This window comes from Sciurus carolinensis, chromosome 14 (assembly GCF_902686445.1).
Source record: "Sciurus carolinensis chromosome 14, mSciCar1.2, whole genome shotgun sequence".
NCBI lineage: Eukaryota > Metazoa > Chordata > Mammalia > Rodentia > Sciuridae > Sciurus > Sciurus carolinensis.
The window spans coordinates 2,253,083-2,269,943 of record NC_062226.1 but is presented as its reverse complement, the minus strand read 5'-3'; the positions used below and the strand labels follow the sequence as shown (position 1 = coordinate 2,269,943).

General features: G+C 62.8%; 1 protein-coding gene across 5 annotated transcripts in view; it reads left to right on the top strand.

Moving 5' to 3' along the window:
• The window catches only part of Vav2 (vav guanine nucleotide exchange factor 2), a 141,378-nt gene that overhangs the window by 92,564 nt on the left and 31,953 nt on the right, over positions 1-16,861 (top strand). For 3 of the 5 annotated variants that reach the window (XM_047524711.1, XM_047524708.1, XM_047524707.1), the window contains exons 4-7: positions 576-644; positions 13,876-13,978; positions 15,445-15,459; positions 16,405-16,503. In XM_047524711.1, the coding sequence (XP_047380667.1) occupies positions 576-644; positions 13,876-13,978; positions 15,445-15,459; positions 16,405-16,503 (286 nt within the window). The remainder of the gene's footprint in view (positions 1-575; positions 645-13,875; positions 13,979-15,444; positions 15,460-16,404; positions 16,504-16,861) is intronic. The other 2 variants (XM_047524710.1, XM_047524709.1) reach the window with 1 other exon arrangement.

Below are 16,861 nucleotides of genomic sequence, written 5' to 3'. Positions count from 1 at the left end.
TCACACGTGTGCAGGGAAGTCCTGTACGAATGTGAGGCTCAGGGGGGGCCAGGTGGCAGAGTGTGCAGGCCACCGAGCTTTGGAAGTGCAGGGGCCTGGGGCACGAGCTCGGGCTGGGTGGGTGTGCCGCGGAGCCTGTAGGTGCGCGTCCTGGGGGCAGGAGGGCCTGGGCTGCTGTCCTCCGCACAGCCCCTTGCTAATGGGAATTGCCTTCCCAAGCTCACCTTCTTCCGCCTGAGGGAGCGGACGGCCTCTTTTGGGTCACCGAAGAACTTTTCCTGCCTTGGCTGGTTCTCGGTTTCTTCTAGAGGCATGTTCTGGGGTGGCGTTCTCAACCCCGTCCCGTCCCCCTGACCCGATGGCTGGTAGCTTGTTCCTTGGGTGAGGACCCCTTGCTCCTGGGGCACCGCCTTTGTAGCCTGGCATGGGACGTGGCTCTGCAGACGTCCCCTGGCAGCCCTGGGGCTCCTCCCTCGGCACCTCCGCCTGTGCTCCGTCTGCAACATGGCGGCCTTGTGTCCTGTCACAGGGTGGGGTCCGGAGCCCTGTGTGCTCATCCTGCCTTCTCTCCGCAGGCCTTTTCCCTCCGAGGAGACCGCAGAGAACGACGATGACGTCTACCGCAGCCTGGAGGAGCTGGCCGAGTAAGGAGGCAGGGGTGGGGAGGTCCCTGGTGTCCAGGACTGGGCGGACTCGCCCTCCACTCAGGGCAGCCCGGGGCTGTCCCATCCAGCATCCCCATGCCCTCCGGCTGTGGCGTGGTCCCTCCTGCCTGAGCAGGCGTGTGGGCTTCTGGAGGGCTCCGAGGGATGGGCAGCCCTAACTCGAGGCAGCCTGCCTTCTAGAAGGCCACCGTCCTGTCTGGCATGTGACCTGGGTGTCAGCCCCCTGGTGCGGTGGGCCTCCTCCTGAGGTCTGCTCCTGTGGGGCTCTGGAGACCTGGTGACATGGGCGTCCCTCCTGGCCTCCGTGCTTGCTGGGGTCGCCTAGAATGGTGCCTCCAGAGCACAGAGGGGGACAGTAGGGTTTGCAGCTCATGATCTCCAGGTGAGCAAGCAGAGCTGGTGGAGTTGTGTCCCTGTCCCTGGGTGACCGTGTTGGCTTCAGCCTTCTCTCTGGGGACTTTCTTTGCTCTATCCACACACAGCCCAAGCCTGCCGTGGCCAGGGTGGGGTCTTCTGGTGGCTCCCAGGGAGGGAGCCACACTGCCCGAGCAGGGGAGGTGGGGAGCCGTGTCCTACGGGGCGGAGCTGAGCCTGGGAGGTGCAGGGCTTGCCCAGGCCCAGGGTGTCACCGGTAGCCCCCGGCCCCCATGTCCACTGCCCTCCCAGGCCCGGGCCTCCTGGCCACTTTGGTCCTGTCTCACGACAGTACAGCGGCCCTTTCTGGGTTCCTGGATAAACTGCGGGTGCCTCCTGGGCAGACCCTGCTCCTCTCTGCCCGCCTCAGCACAGGCTGGCAAGGAGGCACCTAACACGAGCAGGAGCCAGCACCTGGGGCACCTGCTGGGCCTCAGCCTGCCTCTTCAAAACAGCAACCGGGGCTCCCGGCTCCACAGGATGGCGCCTGCAGGGGCCTGGGACCTTCCTCTGCTGATCTGCACCTGCCTTTCTTGCTGAGCTTGGGTTGGACCCTCCGCCCCTACCAGGCTTTCTCCCCCTTGGAAAACCTCACCTGCCGAGCCCAGGCGTAGGTGGCTCCTACTCTGGCTGCCGCATGTGCCCCGCCCTGGCTGGTTTCCCAGGTGTCCACCCCTGATGGCCCCAGGTGTTTGAGGGCCACAGAGTGGTTAGGTGTTTACATGTCTCCTGTGGGCAGAAGGCTCCTGTGGCCAGGCTCTGGGACTTCTTCACCCATAGCCCCGGGCCCTGGCATGAGCCCCATGCCCATGGTCTGATATGGACACCGTGGTAACAGGACAGTGCCTGGCACACACAGGCCGCGATTCCATCTCACATCCGTGTCCACAGTTGTGTCAGGTCTGTGCAAACATTGTCCCTGTTTTACGGATAAGGAAACAGTGCCACAGTTCATGTCTCTCAGCTAGTAAGTGGCAGGAGAATGGCCTGACCCTGTCTGTGCCCTGACCTCCACCTGGCAAGGCCTGGGCACCCTGGCCAGTGCTGAGGACAAGCTCTGATGTGCCGTTTCTCCTCGGTCTCCAGTCTGAGCTGGGGGCCTGCAGCTTCCAGAAACGTCCCTCAGTGGTCGCGTAGACCAAGGTTCCCTGGAGGACAGGGACGTGGGGCCTTGTAAAGCTGGGGCTTGGCATGAGGTGTCTCCTAGGTAGGGGCCTTGGGCAGTCGAAGTCCCCAGTCTGTGCCTTGTGGCCTGTAGCCCGCGTCTGGCTTTGAGGCTCCAGCGAGTGCAGTCCGGCTGCAGGCCCAGGTGCCCGCTTCCCCCCATCTCTGCCCTTCCTGGTGGGCACTGCGCCCTAGACCCAGAGCAGGATGGGATCGCTCACAGCAGAGTCAGACGGTGGCCTGTCCCACCCAGGGACACTCTGATCACGGCGACTGCAGCTGTTGTAGCCGTAAACTGTGAATTACAGGGAAGGGGAGTGGATCTGAATCTTTAACTTGAGGTTTGGTCCCAGGGGCTCGAGTTTAATGAATTCTTCATGTTTTTTTTCTTCTCCTTTCACTGAAAAGCAGGATTTCCTAGCATCCGGTCTCTGTGGACTTGGTACTGATATTTAGCCATTATACAAACAGAGACGCCGTTTTTTACCTGCACTCTGCCCCGGGGGGGGGGGGGGGGACGTGCCTGTGAATGTTCCAGCAGGAGGTGAACGTGGCCTGGGCTGGAGGGAACAGCTGGGCCAGCAGCACTGACCCCAGGTGCGTGGCCATGGGGGAGGTCAGGCACCGTCTCCCAGGGGCACTGCCTCCCCCACGTGCCTCCCTCTGTGGCTTTTGGAGACAGTGAGGGGTGGTCACATGCTTTCATTTTTGCACCCATTCAGTTGTCACCTGGTTACCAGGTGCATCAGTCAGCCTAGGACCAGGAGCTGGAACGTGGATCTTAAAGACACAGGGTCCTGCCTGGAGGGTGGCAGGGGTGACGGGGCTGGTTCAGGCCACCTCTGCCTCCTGGCTCAGGGCTCTGGGTCTCCACACGGGGCTCACTCCAAACCCGCCCTCAGGAGGCTGCACAACCCCCACACGGGGCCAGCTCTATGTGTGGCCCAGGCACCGTGAGAACCTCTTTCCACCCTCCAGAGGTGGCTCTCGGCTGGTCCCGGGGGGTCTGTCCACCTTGGCTGCAGCTCACCCTTACAGCGGGGAGCCCGTTGTGTTTGACTCTGGTTTGGGCCTCAGCGCCCCGGCACTGGGCTCGCATGGTCTTGACAGGTCGCTTGCCTCCCCAAGCCCTGGTTTCCTCCCCAACCTCCTGCGTGACATGTAGAGGGGTCCCTGCTCCTCTACATGGCTGGCCAAGAAGGTGGGCAGCCCTGGGTGGTGCCCGGGACCACGTGCGTCTCTGGCTCACGAGCGCCCCACGGCCCACAGCCGCTCCATGGTCACAGCAGGTGACTGTCTCCAGCTGCCATGCCACTGTGACCACAGTGTGCCACGGAGACCAGCTGGAGCCACACACGGCTGGGACTGCCTCAGAGCCACGTTACAAAGGAGCAGGAAGCCATGGAACCAACTCGAGGAGTCTTGCTGGCAGGTGCAGAGTGGCCCCTTGCTGGCTCAGCCACGCTACGGCTTGACAGGGCGGCTCACCGTCTTTCTTCACCACACCAAGTCCCCTGATCTGGACCTGGCACCTGCACTCCTCTTGCTGTCCTGCGAACTGGACACCAGCAGGGCTCTGGGCAGTCTGTCCAGCCAGCACCTGTCACTGGTCCAGAGCCTCCTCCTGGGAGCCAGAGCCCACCCCACGCTGAGCGGTAACAGGGCCTGGGGCCGTCTCCAGGTGCCCTGGGCTGGCTCTCGAGATGGCCGGGTCAGGCACCATCAGGTAGCAAGAGTGGCTGGCTGGAAAGCTGACCCAAGCAGTGCCGCTCCGCCCGGCACCCAGGACAGCTGCTTCCCATGCCTGGTCGGTTCCCAGGGTTTGCACAGTGGCCGGTCCTGGCAGGCCGTGACCCCACCTCCCGGTGTGAGCAGGAGGCACCTTGGGGTGGGGGTCAGGCGGGTGGCAGGGCCTGGGCCAGGCGCTGCACCTGGAGGGCTGTGAGCTCACAGCCGTCGCTTGGCGGCTGCCATGGGACGAGGGGGTGACTCCCGGACCCACCAGTGCTGCAGGGACCCACGGTCCCTCTGAGAGCAGAGGCCGTGGATTGTCCCCAGGAGCCTGCTGACTCAGCGCTGATGTCACCGTCCTTGGAGCAGAAGTGTTTTTCACACTTAAACGTGATCTCGATGGGGCGGGGCTGTGGTTTACTGGCTTTATCGCGTCGTAAACGACTTTGCACTTTCAGTGTGTCGTATTAGCTTCGTCGGGATGATTTTGTAAGGTGCATAAATGGAGTTTCTGGTGCGGAGGAGCCTGGAGACCCCCTTCCTGGTGGGGGTCGGGGCACACAGGTGGGGCTGGGGCTGCTCCCTGGCAGTGACTCAGGAGGGCAGGGACATGCGCCTCCTCCCGACCTGGCCCCGGGGCCTCCCTCTGCCACTCTGCAGTGCCTGTGGTCAGCAGGGAAATGGGTGTGAACACGCCCGTGCGCCCCAGGCGGGAGCCCCCGCCCTGCCTCCTGTCCCAGTCTGCCCCCCTCGCCGAGAGCCCACGAGGGCTCAGGTGTACTCAGGAGGCCCGTGTGCATGCGGGTGTCTCGCGTAGCTGGTCAGGTGGGAGAGAGGCTGCCCGGGCATTGGGCGCCACCCCGGGAGGTGCTTCCCAGAGCCCCGTTACAGATGGACAGTGCGCCGGCTCCATCCCCCGCCCCCTGCCCCCCCTCCCTGGGAGGAATGCCCGGCAGCCGCCAGTTGGAAGGAGGCTGGAGGCCAGGCTCTCCTGGGTGGGGTGAGGCTGGAGCGAGGCTGGGCACAGGGGCATCAAGGCCGCAGGGCCTGCTGAGGGCAGGACAGGCAGCAGTCACTGTCTGAGGGCCTGGCCTGGGCAGGTGATGGCCAGGGCCAGAAGGACCGTGCCCAGGGCACCCACATCTGGACCTTGAGCAGTGCCTGCCGGCAGAGCCCCTGGCCCTCGGTGCCTCGTCCACACAGGACATTCGGGGAACGTGTGTGCCACCTGAGCTGGGCTCTTCCTTGGTGGCACTCAGTTCCCCCAACACTGTGGAGGGCCTGTTTGTTCTTAGCTTGTGCCTCTGGGACCTGGACAGGTGACGCCCCAGCACTGACGTCCACGGAGCCTGTTTTGCCAGCTGTTTCTCGTCTGTACCGCGCTGGGGCCGGCACTGGGGCCTAGAGCCTTCCCACTGCATGGGAAGGAGACAGGGCTCTGAGAGGTGAAGACACCTGCCCAGGGTCACACAGCAGATAAGGGCAGAGCTACAGTTTGAACCCAGTCCTGTCTGACCCAGAAGGCCATTGCCTAACTACCCCCCAACCAGGGGCTCAGTGCTGGGCACAGGTTAGCACCCATCAGAGACTTGGGGCCCGTGCCCGTCAGTGATCCCTGTGGCTCACTTCCAAAGAGCTTGCACTTGCCACTTGTGTCACCCAGGCGATGCCCACGGTGACAGACGCCCAGAGCGCAGGCGGTGCCCACAGGTGACAGACGCCCAGAGCCCAGGCGGTGCCCACGGGTGACAGACGCCCAGAGCCCAGGCGGTGCCCACGGGTGACAGACTCCCAGAGCCCAGGCGGTGCCCACGGGTGACAGACTCCCAGAGCCCAGGCGGTGCCCACGGGTGACAGACTCCCAGAGCCCAGGCGGTGCCCACGGGTGACAGACTCCCAGAGCCCAGGCGGTGCCCACCGTGACAGACCTCCCACGCCCAGGGTGGGGCTTCCTGGAGGAGGTGTTGTGGGAGTGCCTTATGTGGGGTGCAGGGTCTAGGAGAACCTGCCCTCCCTCCCGCTGCCCAGCTGGTCATGCCTCGTTCTGGGCTGAGGTCCTGGGAGAGTCTGGCTCTCAATGGGTCTGCTACTCAGTAGCTGAGGCCAGTGGTCCTGACCCCAGGGTGACCCCGTGTGCACAGCCCAGCCCCTGCTGCTAGCCTGGACCACCTGCCCGATGTGGAGAGGGACTGCAGGCAGGAGAGGCAGGGACTCCCTCCGTGCCTGAGCCAGGAAGGAGCCCGTTCTTGCTCGGGTTGTGGGGGCAGTGGCCGTGGCTGGTGGGACCGACAGCCCTGCTCCCTGCACCCTGCTCCTGCCCGGGACATCTCCTGGGCCCCTGGTGCAGTAGGGCCACTGTGGGCCTCCTGGGTCCGGGGCTTCCATGACCGTGAAACCCTGCTCCACCCCAGCACCGCTCGCGGCCGGCTGGTCTGGTCTCTGGTGGGAGGCCGCTGGGACCGCCAGCCCTGCTCCGGCTAGACCTTCAGGTGCAGGCCCGGCTCCTGGGGGTCCCCACGAACCTCCACCTCCTGCCTGTTAAGCTCAAGTGCTTTCGGGAGAGAGGTCCCAGCGGTTCTCTGTCCTCACGCCTTGTGGTCTCTGCAGGGACGGGCGCTGCCGGGCGGGTTCTGAGGCCCTCCTGCAGGGAGCAGGGAGCAGCGGGGCAGTGGCCCGAGGGCTGGCTCCGTGCTCTCTGGCAGGCCCCGCATCACCCCTGGACTCCTGGAAGCCCCGGGAGGACAAGGCCTCGGCCTTCCTGGCAGTGCCTCTCTGCCACGCGACACAGACGCCACCCACAGAGGCTCTGGGGAACCCGGCTGAGGAGCGAGTGACCGAGGCACCTGCTGTGTACGAGGCTCCTCCAGGTGGACACCCCACTCCTGTCAGCCTACAAAACCCAGCCCAGAGGTCACTTCCAGCAGCCGTCCCTGCCTGCCAGGTGATTGCAGGTGCCTGCCAGGAGCTTCCCAGCACAGCAGGCTTCCCTCTGCTGTGGGGAACACACAGCAGGCAGCCTGCACGGGCCTGGGGCGTGGTGCCACGCTCACTCCCTCCGAAGGACCCGTGTCCCAGGCCAGCCTCACGACAGGTGATCTGGCTCCCAGCTGTAGTTGAATAAACAAAGGCACAGAGAAGGGAAGTGACTTTCTGCAGGTGGCACAGCATGCTTTGCAGGACAAAGGAGGACCTGAAACCCTGAGCCCTCTGCCGTGCGTGGTGACCCAGGATGCCCAACCCTAGTGACCACCCTGACGTGCTTTTTGGTTTCTGGGTGTTTAGATGTGGTCTAAATTCTAACTGCTTAGAGGGGATTCCTGGAGGAGGGAGCCGCAGCTCATGGCAGGGCCCTCGGAATCACTCCCGGGGACCTGGGGGTTCCGTCCACCTGTGCTGTGCCACCTGGGCGATTGAGCCATCCCTGCCCAGGGCCCCACCTGTAGGGGAGTGACTCCTCCCAGAGTGGTCAGGGCTGCCGAGGGCAGGTGACATGTAAAGAAGCCCTTGTCCACCTGTCCAGCCCACACGCAGACCCTCCAGCCCACAGCGGCCTCTCTGCTGCCCCTGCCCCAACCCCTGGAGACAAGTTGCTGTTGGGTGTGGACCCCCAGACCTGCCCTGGCCATGTGCCACGTCCCCCCGAACACCGAGGCCGGGCGGGCAGAGGCCAGGCGGGCAGAGGCCGGGTGTGCTCACGTTTCCTTGGTTTTCCTGGCAGGGCGGTGGGCCCTCTGTGCAGCTGCCTTCTGATGAGCAGGCAAGGCTTCCAGCTGGACCCAGGGTCTCGGGTGGGAGGCGGGAGTTGCCATCTCGGGCCGCAGCCTGTGCTCGGGGCCCCTCCTGGAAGATTTCAGGCTGTTGTGAGGACAGAAATAATTGTGGGGACCTAGCATCTGCCAGTGCAGCTGACAGCGGGAAGCAGCGGGGAGGGACGGGAGGAGACGCTTGGCCGGGCAGGAGGGGCCGTGGCCCTGCCGCACCGGGAGGCCCATCTGCCTCTGAGGGGCCACTTTCCTGCTGTGGTCCAGGGTCTCTCCCTTCATATATGTGCTCTGATGTTCAGGCAACAGGACAAGGAAGGACAGTCCTTGACAGCTGGGCAGTGACCAGATGGGCAGGGTTCCTGGGCTTCTAACTCCCAGCCTGTGCTTGAAAACTCTACTGCTTTTAATGCTGCTCCCTGGGCACAGGGTCCTAAGTGTCATTTCAGTGAAGGAAGCGCTCTTCCTTCCACCGCTTATTGAACACCTACTGTGCGCGAGGCCTGGCTGGTCATTTATATTGTGGCTGATTCTCCGCTGACTCCTTTGCAACGAGGGAAACCGAAGCTTAGTTCCTGCCCAGAGTTACTGAGCCAGAAACCTGTGGGCCTGAGGATCGGGCTGGGATCTGCCGGAGGGTGGGAACGCAGAGTTGGTGTGGAGTGCCCAGCTGCAGGAGCCGGGCCTGCCCGCCTGCTCTGGAGGTGCAGCCCCCAGTGCCCAGCCGCAGGAGCCGGGGCTGCCCGCCTGCTCTGGAGGTGCAGCCCCGACTCCTCCAGCTCTGGCCAGGGACGCTGCGCTTCCCCTGGAGCTTGCAAGTCCACAGGCCCTCCGTCTGCCCAGGAAACTGCTTTGCAAGGGGCCCAGTGAGGTCAGGCACGCAGTGCTGCCGAGAAGACCAAGTGGAGAGGATGGGGTTGTTCTGCGGGATGCGGAGGCCTGGGGTTTCCAGGGACTCTGGGCTCCTGAAGGACTGCGGGGGTGGTGCTGGTCCAACCGGAAGGCCCTGCAGCCTGGCCTCCCACTCCCGAGGGACGTGAGCAGGGGCTCTGTGGATGGGCTCCGGTTCTGTGTCCACTCTCAGCTGGACTCTTGTCAAGCCTCTGTCTCATGGGAAAGGGTGGCCAGGCCCCTCCCTGTCACTGCACTGCCCTCCCCAGGGACTCCAGACCCCGGGGCTGACCTCTGTGTGCAGCCCCCGGCCCAGCTCTGCACGCTCGTGGCTGGCGGCCTGTCCCCGCCTGTGCAGGAAATTCACCGGCCACCCTTGCTGAGGAGCACTTCAAGCGGGATGCCTGTGCCGCCATTGGCCAGAAGCTAGGGAAGTGGGCCAGAGCCGTCGCCCGCCCGGGGGGCACCACGGCAGCCCCTGCTGTCTCCTCCCTACCTCTGGGCCATCTTGGCACCTGGACCCAGCCCCGCGGCTGCCCGTCCAGTCTGCACCCCCAGCCTGAGGGGTCCAAGGTCTTTGCTCTGTCCAGGACCTGCAGGAGTCTGGCAGACGTGGCCTTGGGGCAGGTGTGGGTCACCCGAGACCTCGTGGTCTGCGTCCAGCTGCCGAATTACCTTATCATATGGCTTGAGTGCCAAGCTGGCCTCAGTTTCTGGTTCCGGGATCCTCTTCCTGGCCCTGCTGCTGCTCTTCATCCTGTCCCCTGGAGCGTGTGTGTGTCCAGGCAGCTGCCCCACTCCTCTGCCCTTTCCAGGAACAGGCGAGGACCTGACTGTCCCAGTGTCCCTTGACCTGGCTTCCCCTCCAGACTCTGGCAGCTTGTGCCCAGCTCAGCCCCGTGTGGTCTGCGGGACGAGGAGGGTAAGAAGCAGGTCCTGCAGGAACCAGGGCTCCTGGTGGCATGCTCAGAAACGGCAGTGTTGGGCGGTCACCCTGGTGCTCCCAGGGCCCCCTCTGTGTGGTGCCAGTGGCCACCCTGCCTCCGTTCCCAGTCCCTGGACCTAGGCCCTGTGGCACACGGCACACCATGGCAGGAGCACATGGGAAGGAAGCTGCTCACCTCGTGGTGTTGGGGCAGCAGGGGAGGAGGGCTGGGTCCCAGTGTCCCCTCAGGGCACATCCCGCGACCTGGCTGCTTCCCTGCCACCGAGTCCACACCTTCCAGCAGTGCCACAGAGTGGGGACCAAGCCTCGGCACACCCTGGGGACACTCAGGATTTGATCTCCAGCATCAGGAGCGAACTCGGGGGGGCAGAGCGGCCGAGGGTGGGCTGGGAGGCAGGGTGCACAGCAGCAGGACCCTGTCTGCATTCAGACCCACCTCCACCCTTGGCCGACCCCTCTTCCACCTCACCTGCCAGGGGAGACCCTGTGGTTCCAGGAAGACTCGTAGCAGCCGGAGCAGAAGCAGAATCTGGCAGCTACTTCAGCTGTGGGAGGACAGTTGGACGCTGCGTCCAGCTGCGTTCTGTGTCAGAGCAAACTTGAAACTGTAGGATCCGGAGTCGCCACAATGTCCCTTTCATAATGTCCAGTGTGCAGTGTGAAAGTCACCCAGCTTGCAGAGAAGCAGGAGAAAGTGAGTCAGGCCCAGGAACAAACGGGCCCTAGAAGCCAGCGCAGGACCATCCAGATGATGCCAGCGGCAGCTGTGCCAGTCAGGGGCCTCTAAGGAACTGACCAGTAGGACACGCAGAGACGCGTAGGAGGGATTTACGTGGGGCTATGTGCCTCTGGAGGCTGGAAAGTCCCCCAGTGAGCTGCCTGCAAGCTACAGCTCCAGAAAAGTGGGTGGCAGACATTCAGTCAGAGTCTCGGGGCCTGAGGACCAGGGGCCAGGGATGCAATGCCCGGTCCAGGGCCAGCACTGAGAGCCTGTGGAGCTGGTGGGGCGGTGCTGGTGTGAGTCCAGAGGCCTGAGCCAGGAGCTCTGACGTCCTGAGATGGGACAGAGGAGCAGCTCTGCCCTTCTGCCAGCAGCTCTGTCCGATGGATCCCGACTGGCGGATCTGGTGATGCCCTCTGCCTGGGTGAGGGCAGGTCCTCCTCCCTCAGCCTGCCAATCCAGATGTCGGTCTCCTGTCGACACACCCAGAAGCAGTGTTTTACCCGCTGTCTGAGCACCCCAGCCCAGAAAGTTGGCACCTGAGATGATCTGTCAGAGAGTACTCCTAAGTATGGTCAGGGACTTGGAGGGAAGTGCGTGCCAGCAGATGAGCACGGGCAGCCTCGCAGAGGAACAGGCGTGCGCAAAAAGGGCCAAAGGGAGACTCCAAAACTGCAGGTCGTGTCTGAAACGAGCAGTCACTGGATCAGCCCCATGAAAGGTCACAGGTGGCACCACAAGACGCTGTGAGCTTGAAGAGATTCCATGGGAGTTACAGACTTTAAGTATCAGGGAAAGGAGATGGGGATGAGCAAACGGAGCCTCGGACATGTTGGACAGTTTCAAGCAGCCTGACGTGGGTGTGAGGGAATCCAAGGCGAGGGAGTAGGTGGGGTAGTGAGGGGGCCGAAAAGACCATTGACCATGAAACAGCCAAGACTTCCTGGATCTTGAAAATGGCAAAACTATAAAATATTGCTGAGACAAATCCAAGACCTAAATAAATGAAAGTATGTACCATGTTCATGGATGGAGGTGTTGTTAGGATGTTGTGATCCCAGGCTCCCCAGAAGTGGGTGGTTCCAGAGATGATTTGGAAACGCAGGGGCCTTAGAATGGCGCACACAGTCTTGTGAAAGGACAAGCCTGCAGGGTTCATACCCTGTCCGTACACTGAAACAGCACAGTGGTGTCTGCGGGAGGCCAGAGAGTGGATGGGGGAAAGGAGCTCAGGGTGGACCTGCACGTGGCCATTGTTTGCTGTGTAAGCAGGCCAATGGGGAAAACGAAGTCTTTGGCAAGTTATTCTGGAACACTTGGATATTCCTGTGGGAAAACGTGAACCCCTACCACAGAGCAGACACAAAGTTAATTTGAGATGGATCTGAAGCCTAGATGTACATACTAAAACTATACAGCTCTCAGAAGAAAATGTAGGAGAACAAGCCCTTGTGATTTGGAAGAAAGCAATTTCTTAGGTAAGACACAGGAGTTCTCAGGTAGGACACATAACAGAATTAGGACAGCACAGAAGAACAAACAAATTGATTAGTTTGTTTTCATTAAATTAAGAATGAATGCTTATCAAGATATATGAATAAAATCAATAGCCAGGCAGAGACTGGTGATGGTGGTGGTGGGATTACAAAACATATGTGACAAAGCACTTGATCCACAATATGTAAAGAGCTCCTGGAATTCAAAAAGAAAAAAAACATATTTTCAGAAATGGACAAAATTCTTGAGCAGACCTTTCCCAGAGGAAGATATTTAAAAGTACATGGGAAAATTCTCAGTGTCACTAGTCATCGGGAAAATGTAAAACACACCACAGCAATATTTCACTGGGTACCTGCTCTAGTGGCTAAAATTAAAAAGACTGACAACAGCATGAGCTGAAGAGGATATGGAGTGATTGGAACTTGCACACGCTGCTTGCGGGGATGTAAATGTTGCAACCACCCTGGAAGAACTTCGGTAGCTGCTTGTGACATTAAAGATGCACCTGCCGGTTGGCCCAGCAGCTCCACTGCGGGTGGAACCCTGCTTCCCACGGAACTGGAAGAAATTGTGCACGTGCACACGGGACGTGAACGCTCATACAGCCCCTTCCGTCCACCATAACCCATGCTTGGTAGCAGCTCAAACGTCCATCCGAGAGACGACTGGTTCTCGGATTGCCTCCTGCAGTGGACTGGCACTAAGCAGTGTAAAGGGACCGCTGCTGGTACCCGGAGCAGCGTGTGGCGGGGTCTCAGAGGCATCTGTCAGGCAGAGAAGCCAGACGGGAGAGCAGGTGTTCCACCATGCTGCCGTGCCCTCACCAGTGAAGGTGATCTGGAGAGTCGGCCAGGAGCGGGTGGCCAGGGAGCTGGCTGGGCAGCGGAGGCGGAGCTGCCGGTGTGTGTGTGTGTGTGTTGCACAGTCCCCTGTGGGGGACGCTGGGCTGGGGACACACTTCCGTCTTTGAAAGAAGCAGGAGCGTGCATTTCCCAGAGCGCATGGGACCCACACGTGGCTACTGGTGTGGCTGTGCACCTGGATGCAGGGACTCAGCAGGCAGGGCGCTGGAGGGGACCCCCCGTGGCACCTTTCCCAGGCCCCACCAGCCCACCCTGGCTGGAAGCCCCGGGCGGGAATTGTCCCCATCGCCAGGCCATCAGGAGGCCACGCCTCCTCCCCGTGATTGTCGGGTACCCCGTGCTCCTCTGCACCCCCTCAGAGCCGCACACCCCCGAAGGATTCAGGAGGCCAGAGTGCCTCGCATAGAGCTGAACACACGCAGGACGGGCCCGTGAGCACAGCCTCTCCTAGGAAGGACCCCAGCAGAGCCCACAACCTCGGCCAGCCTGGGCCTGGGGGTGGTTCCCCCTCCCCAGGACCCAGTGACCCCCCAGGGGTCCAGTGGGAATGACCGGCTGTTTGCTCAGACCTGGTAGGGCTCTGGGGTGGAGGTTCGGGGCAGCGGGCCCCGTGAGTCCAGGGTGGAAGCCTTAACATTGTACAGAGTAAGGAGAAAGGCAGCGGAGGACACGTACTGGGCTCTGGGCCATGACCTAGGTCCTGCAGGCCGCGGGGCAGCTCGGAGGAGAGGCGAGCCTCGGTCGGGCAGACAGGGCCTTCTGCAGCAGGAGCGGGCAGTCCCCGGGCTGGCTTAGGAAGGGGCACCACAGGCTCCACGCCTGCCTCCAGTGTGGCCCCTCACCCTGGTGTGGAAGGTGGCCCCACGTGGGTGCTGCAGCCTTGACCTTCACACCTGGGCCTCAAGCATGGTGCAGAGCTCAGGCTGAGCCACAGGTCACCCTGAGGTCTGTACGAGGGCCTCTGGTCTGGGGGCAGGAGCCAGGGCTGCTGGGAGACCCTGGGAGGCTGGTGTCTGCGGGGCTGGAGAGGCTGGGGCCTTGTCCCCGGGTCCCCCTGCCACCCAGGTGGATGGCAGATGGCGACCTCTGCCACCCCATTCAAACTCGTGGAAACCCCCATTTGTGGACCGGCCTGAGGCCAAGGTGGGTGGATTGCCAGGGCTCCTCCGTCGGGATGGCCAGACCCTCGCTTCCCGCTCACCCACCTCCTCCTGTGCAGCGAGCATGACCTGGGTGAGGACATCTACGACTGCGTCCCACGGGAGGACGAGGGTGACGACATCTACGAGGACATCATCAAGGTGGAGGTGCGGCAGCCCATGGTGAGCCCCCTGCGTCCCGCCCGCCCAGCGGGAGCGTGGCCTGGCCAGGGCCCTGGTCCCCGCAGAGTGTCCTTGCAGCCGCTCCCTCCCTGACTGCTACCCATGGCTTCCCTGTGCGTGCCCGGCGACCCCCAGCCTGCCGCCGGGTTGCCATGGAGCCCTCCCAAGGCTTCAGGGCTTGGTCCTGCCAGCCTGGAGCCTTAAAATAGCCTCTGGGCGCGGGTCTCACAGCAGGCTTCTCTCACCCCTCTGCGGAGTGATGAGACCGTGCCGGCTCAATTAGCCAGCTGCGCGTCTTTTATGTGGGGAGGATGCTTGCTTCCGCTCAGGCGTTGGCTAATCATCTCAGACGCGGATTTGCTCCGGTGCGGGTTTATGGCCCACAGCTGCTGCACGGAAGGCAGGGGTCCGGCCTGGCGGGAGGGGGAGACGGGGCCTGGCGAGGCAGGCCATGGCCCGTGGGACGTCTGCTCCTGCGGGTGGGCACGGTGCCACTTGCCTGCTCTGGAGGCTTTTGATGCGACTACTTTCCCTAGGGAAAGGGGAAATTTCTCAAAAGCAGATATCAGTGTTTTGCGTCAGTGTGGGAGCCACCAGCTGGTGGCAGGAACAGCTCGGAGGCCCAGGCCTCAGAGAGCCCTTTCCTGAGCTGGCGGTGCCCGCTGCAGCCCTGGGGAGGGCTGGCAGGGCACCCACAGCCCCGAGCTCTGCTCTTCAGAACAGGCTTCTCATTTGGCCCTGAGCTCTGGAGGCGGCCCCCCGCCCCACCCCTGCTGTCACGGTGCTCTCTGGAGAGAGTGGCCCTCTCTGTCCCCAAAGCTGGCCCGAAACCACCTCTGAATCCTCACAGCTCTGGCCGCCTGGGGCCGTGCCGTTTCAATTCACTGCCAGTCTGGGTGCCCTGTGGGTAAACGCCAGCAAGCAGGCAGGTGTGTGCCTGGGGGTTTCTTGAAGGCCCTACCCCCAGGCTGTGCAAACACTCCCTTGTGGACCCCAGAACCCCATTCTTCTTGACTGGAGACCTGAGGGTCCTCCCAGGAGCCCTGGAGCTCGCTGCTGTCCCTGGTCCTGAAGCACCAGAGGCAGGACACAGGGATGCTTGCAGAACCAACAGGGGCAGGGCTATGTTTGCCCTGTCCTGGGACCAGCTGGTTTGGAATGCCCAGCACATTCTCAAGCAGTCCGGTCTCCCAGGCAGGGACCTCCCGGTTCCGTTGCCTCCCGGTCATGTCTGAGCTCTCTGGTCTGAATTACGGGTGGCGATGTCTCTAGAGGAGGACCAACTGGGGAGGCAGTGCCCGCTCAGGTCCTGGTGTGGGAGAGGGAGGTGGCAGGCCAACCCACAGGAAGGGCTGGGCAGACCCCTGTGACTGCGGCTGATGGTGGGGTGGGCATCCCTGGCCTACAAACACGGCTCTCGGGTGCTGCTGGTCGGTCACTCTCTTGCTTGTTTTCCATGCTTTCAGATCAGGTACATGCAGGTAAGCGGCAGGTAAGGGGAGGCAGGTGCAAGTCTTCCCAGGGAGCCCCTGCCAGGCAGATGCAGTTGGGTGCACACGGACTCTCTGAGTCCTGGACCTTGGCACCTCCCACAAAGCCCAAGTACCAGTGGACTCCAGTCCCCACCCCCGCCCGCGGTGTGCATTGCTCTGTATGCTGCAGGACGCGGTGTGCAGGGGACCCTTGCGGGTTCCTTGGAGGCCAGGGAGGAGTTTTTGCCTATGTGAGTGCAGATGGCGCAGCACAGGAAACAGCTCCGTGTCTCCAGAACCTTCCAGGCAGATATGGCCCCTTAGGCCTTAAAGAACCTAGAGACATGGTGGCCCCACAGTGGCCCTGGCCATTGCCTCACACCACCTGTGGCCAGGCATTCCCTGCGGCAGTGCTGCCTGGGGCGCGTTTTCCAGGAGGCAGGGCCAGGCTGTGCTGCAAAGGTGTGTCCCTGGTGACCCTGCCAATGGGCTGTTAGTTCAGGCCCCGGGTTGGAGGTCAGTGGGCCCCAGGGGAGTCCAACTCCGGGGGGACAGTTGGTTCTGGGAAGCTGGCTCAGTGGTTGGGTCCCCGGGTGGCTCAGCGTCCGGTGGATGGGCCTGGCCTGCGTCTCCTGTGTGTGCAGAGGCCCTGCCCCAAGGCTGAGGCCCTGCTGGTGGAAGTCCAGTTCAGGAGCAGAGCCTGGGGTCTCCTGTCTACTGCTTGGTGCTGGCCCCTCTCACCCCCTTGGTCCCCGTGCCTCATTTCCTTAACTGCAAGACAAGGAGGGTCTGGGCTCCCGCTGCTCCCCACTCCTTTACACCTGGGGAGCGCGTGGCCAGGCCTGAGCAGATGTCCTGCAGTGGGGGACAGGCGGCCTGGGGCCTCCCCGTCCAGGTGCACAGCCGGCAGGTACCAGGCAGGGCATCCTGGCTCACGTCTCACGCCCCCTCCAGAAAATGGGCATGACGGAGGACGACAAGAGGAGCTGCTGCCTGCTGGAGATCCAGGAGACCGAGGCCAAGTACTACCGCACCCTGGAGGACATCGAGAAGGTGGGCACGCTGGCCGCTGGCCACAGCCGTTCTGGGATGGTGAGGCTGGGCCCCTCGGCTCTGCCTCCAGAGGCCCCCACCCCAGAGGAGGGGTCGTGCCTCCCGCCGCGTCCAGCTCCACCCGACCCGCAGGGCTGGCTCTGCCTCTGAGCCTGGCCTGGGCAGCGCAGCTCCTGATCCTGGAGGCGCTGAGCCGAACTCCGCGCTCCTGCCTTCTCCCTCACGAGGGCCTGTCCTGGAGGCTTTGCACTGGCCTCCCCTTTGCCGCAGGAGGCAGCAGCTTCGCCCCTGGGTGGCCGGAAGCGCCCTGCACTGGAGCGTGGTGGGCACAGGCCCTGAGCCACTGAACAGCCTGTCC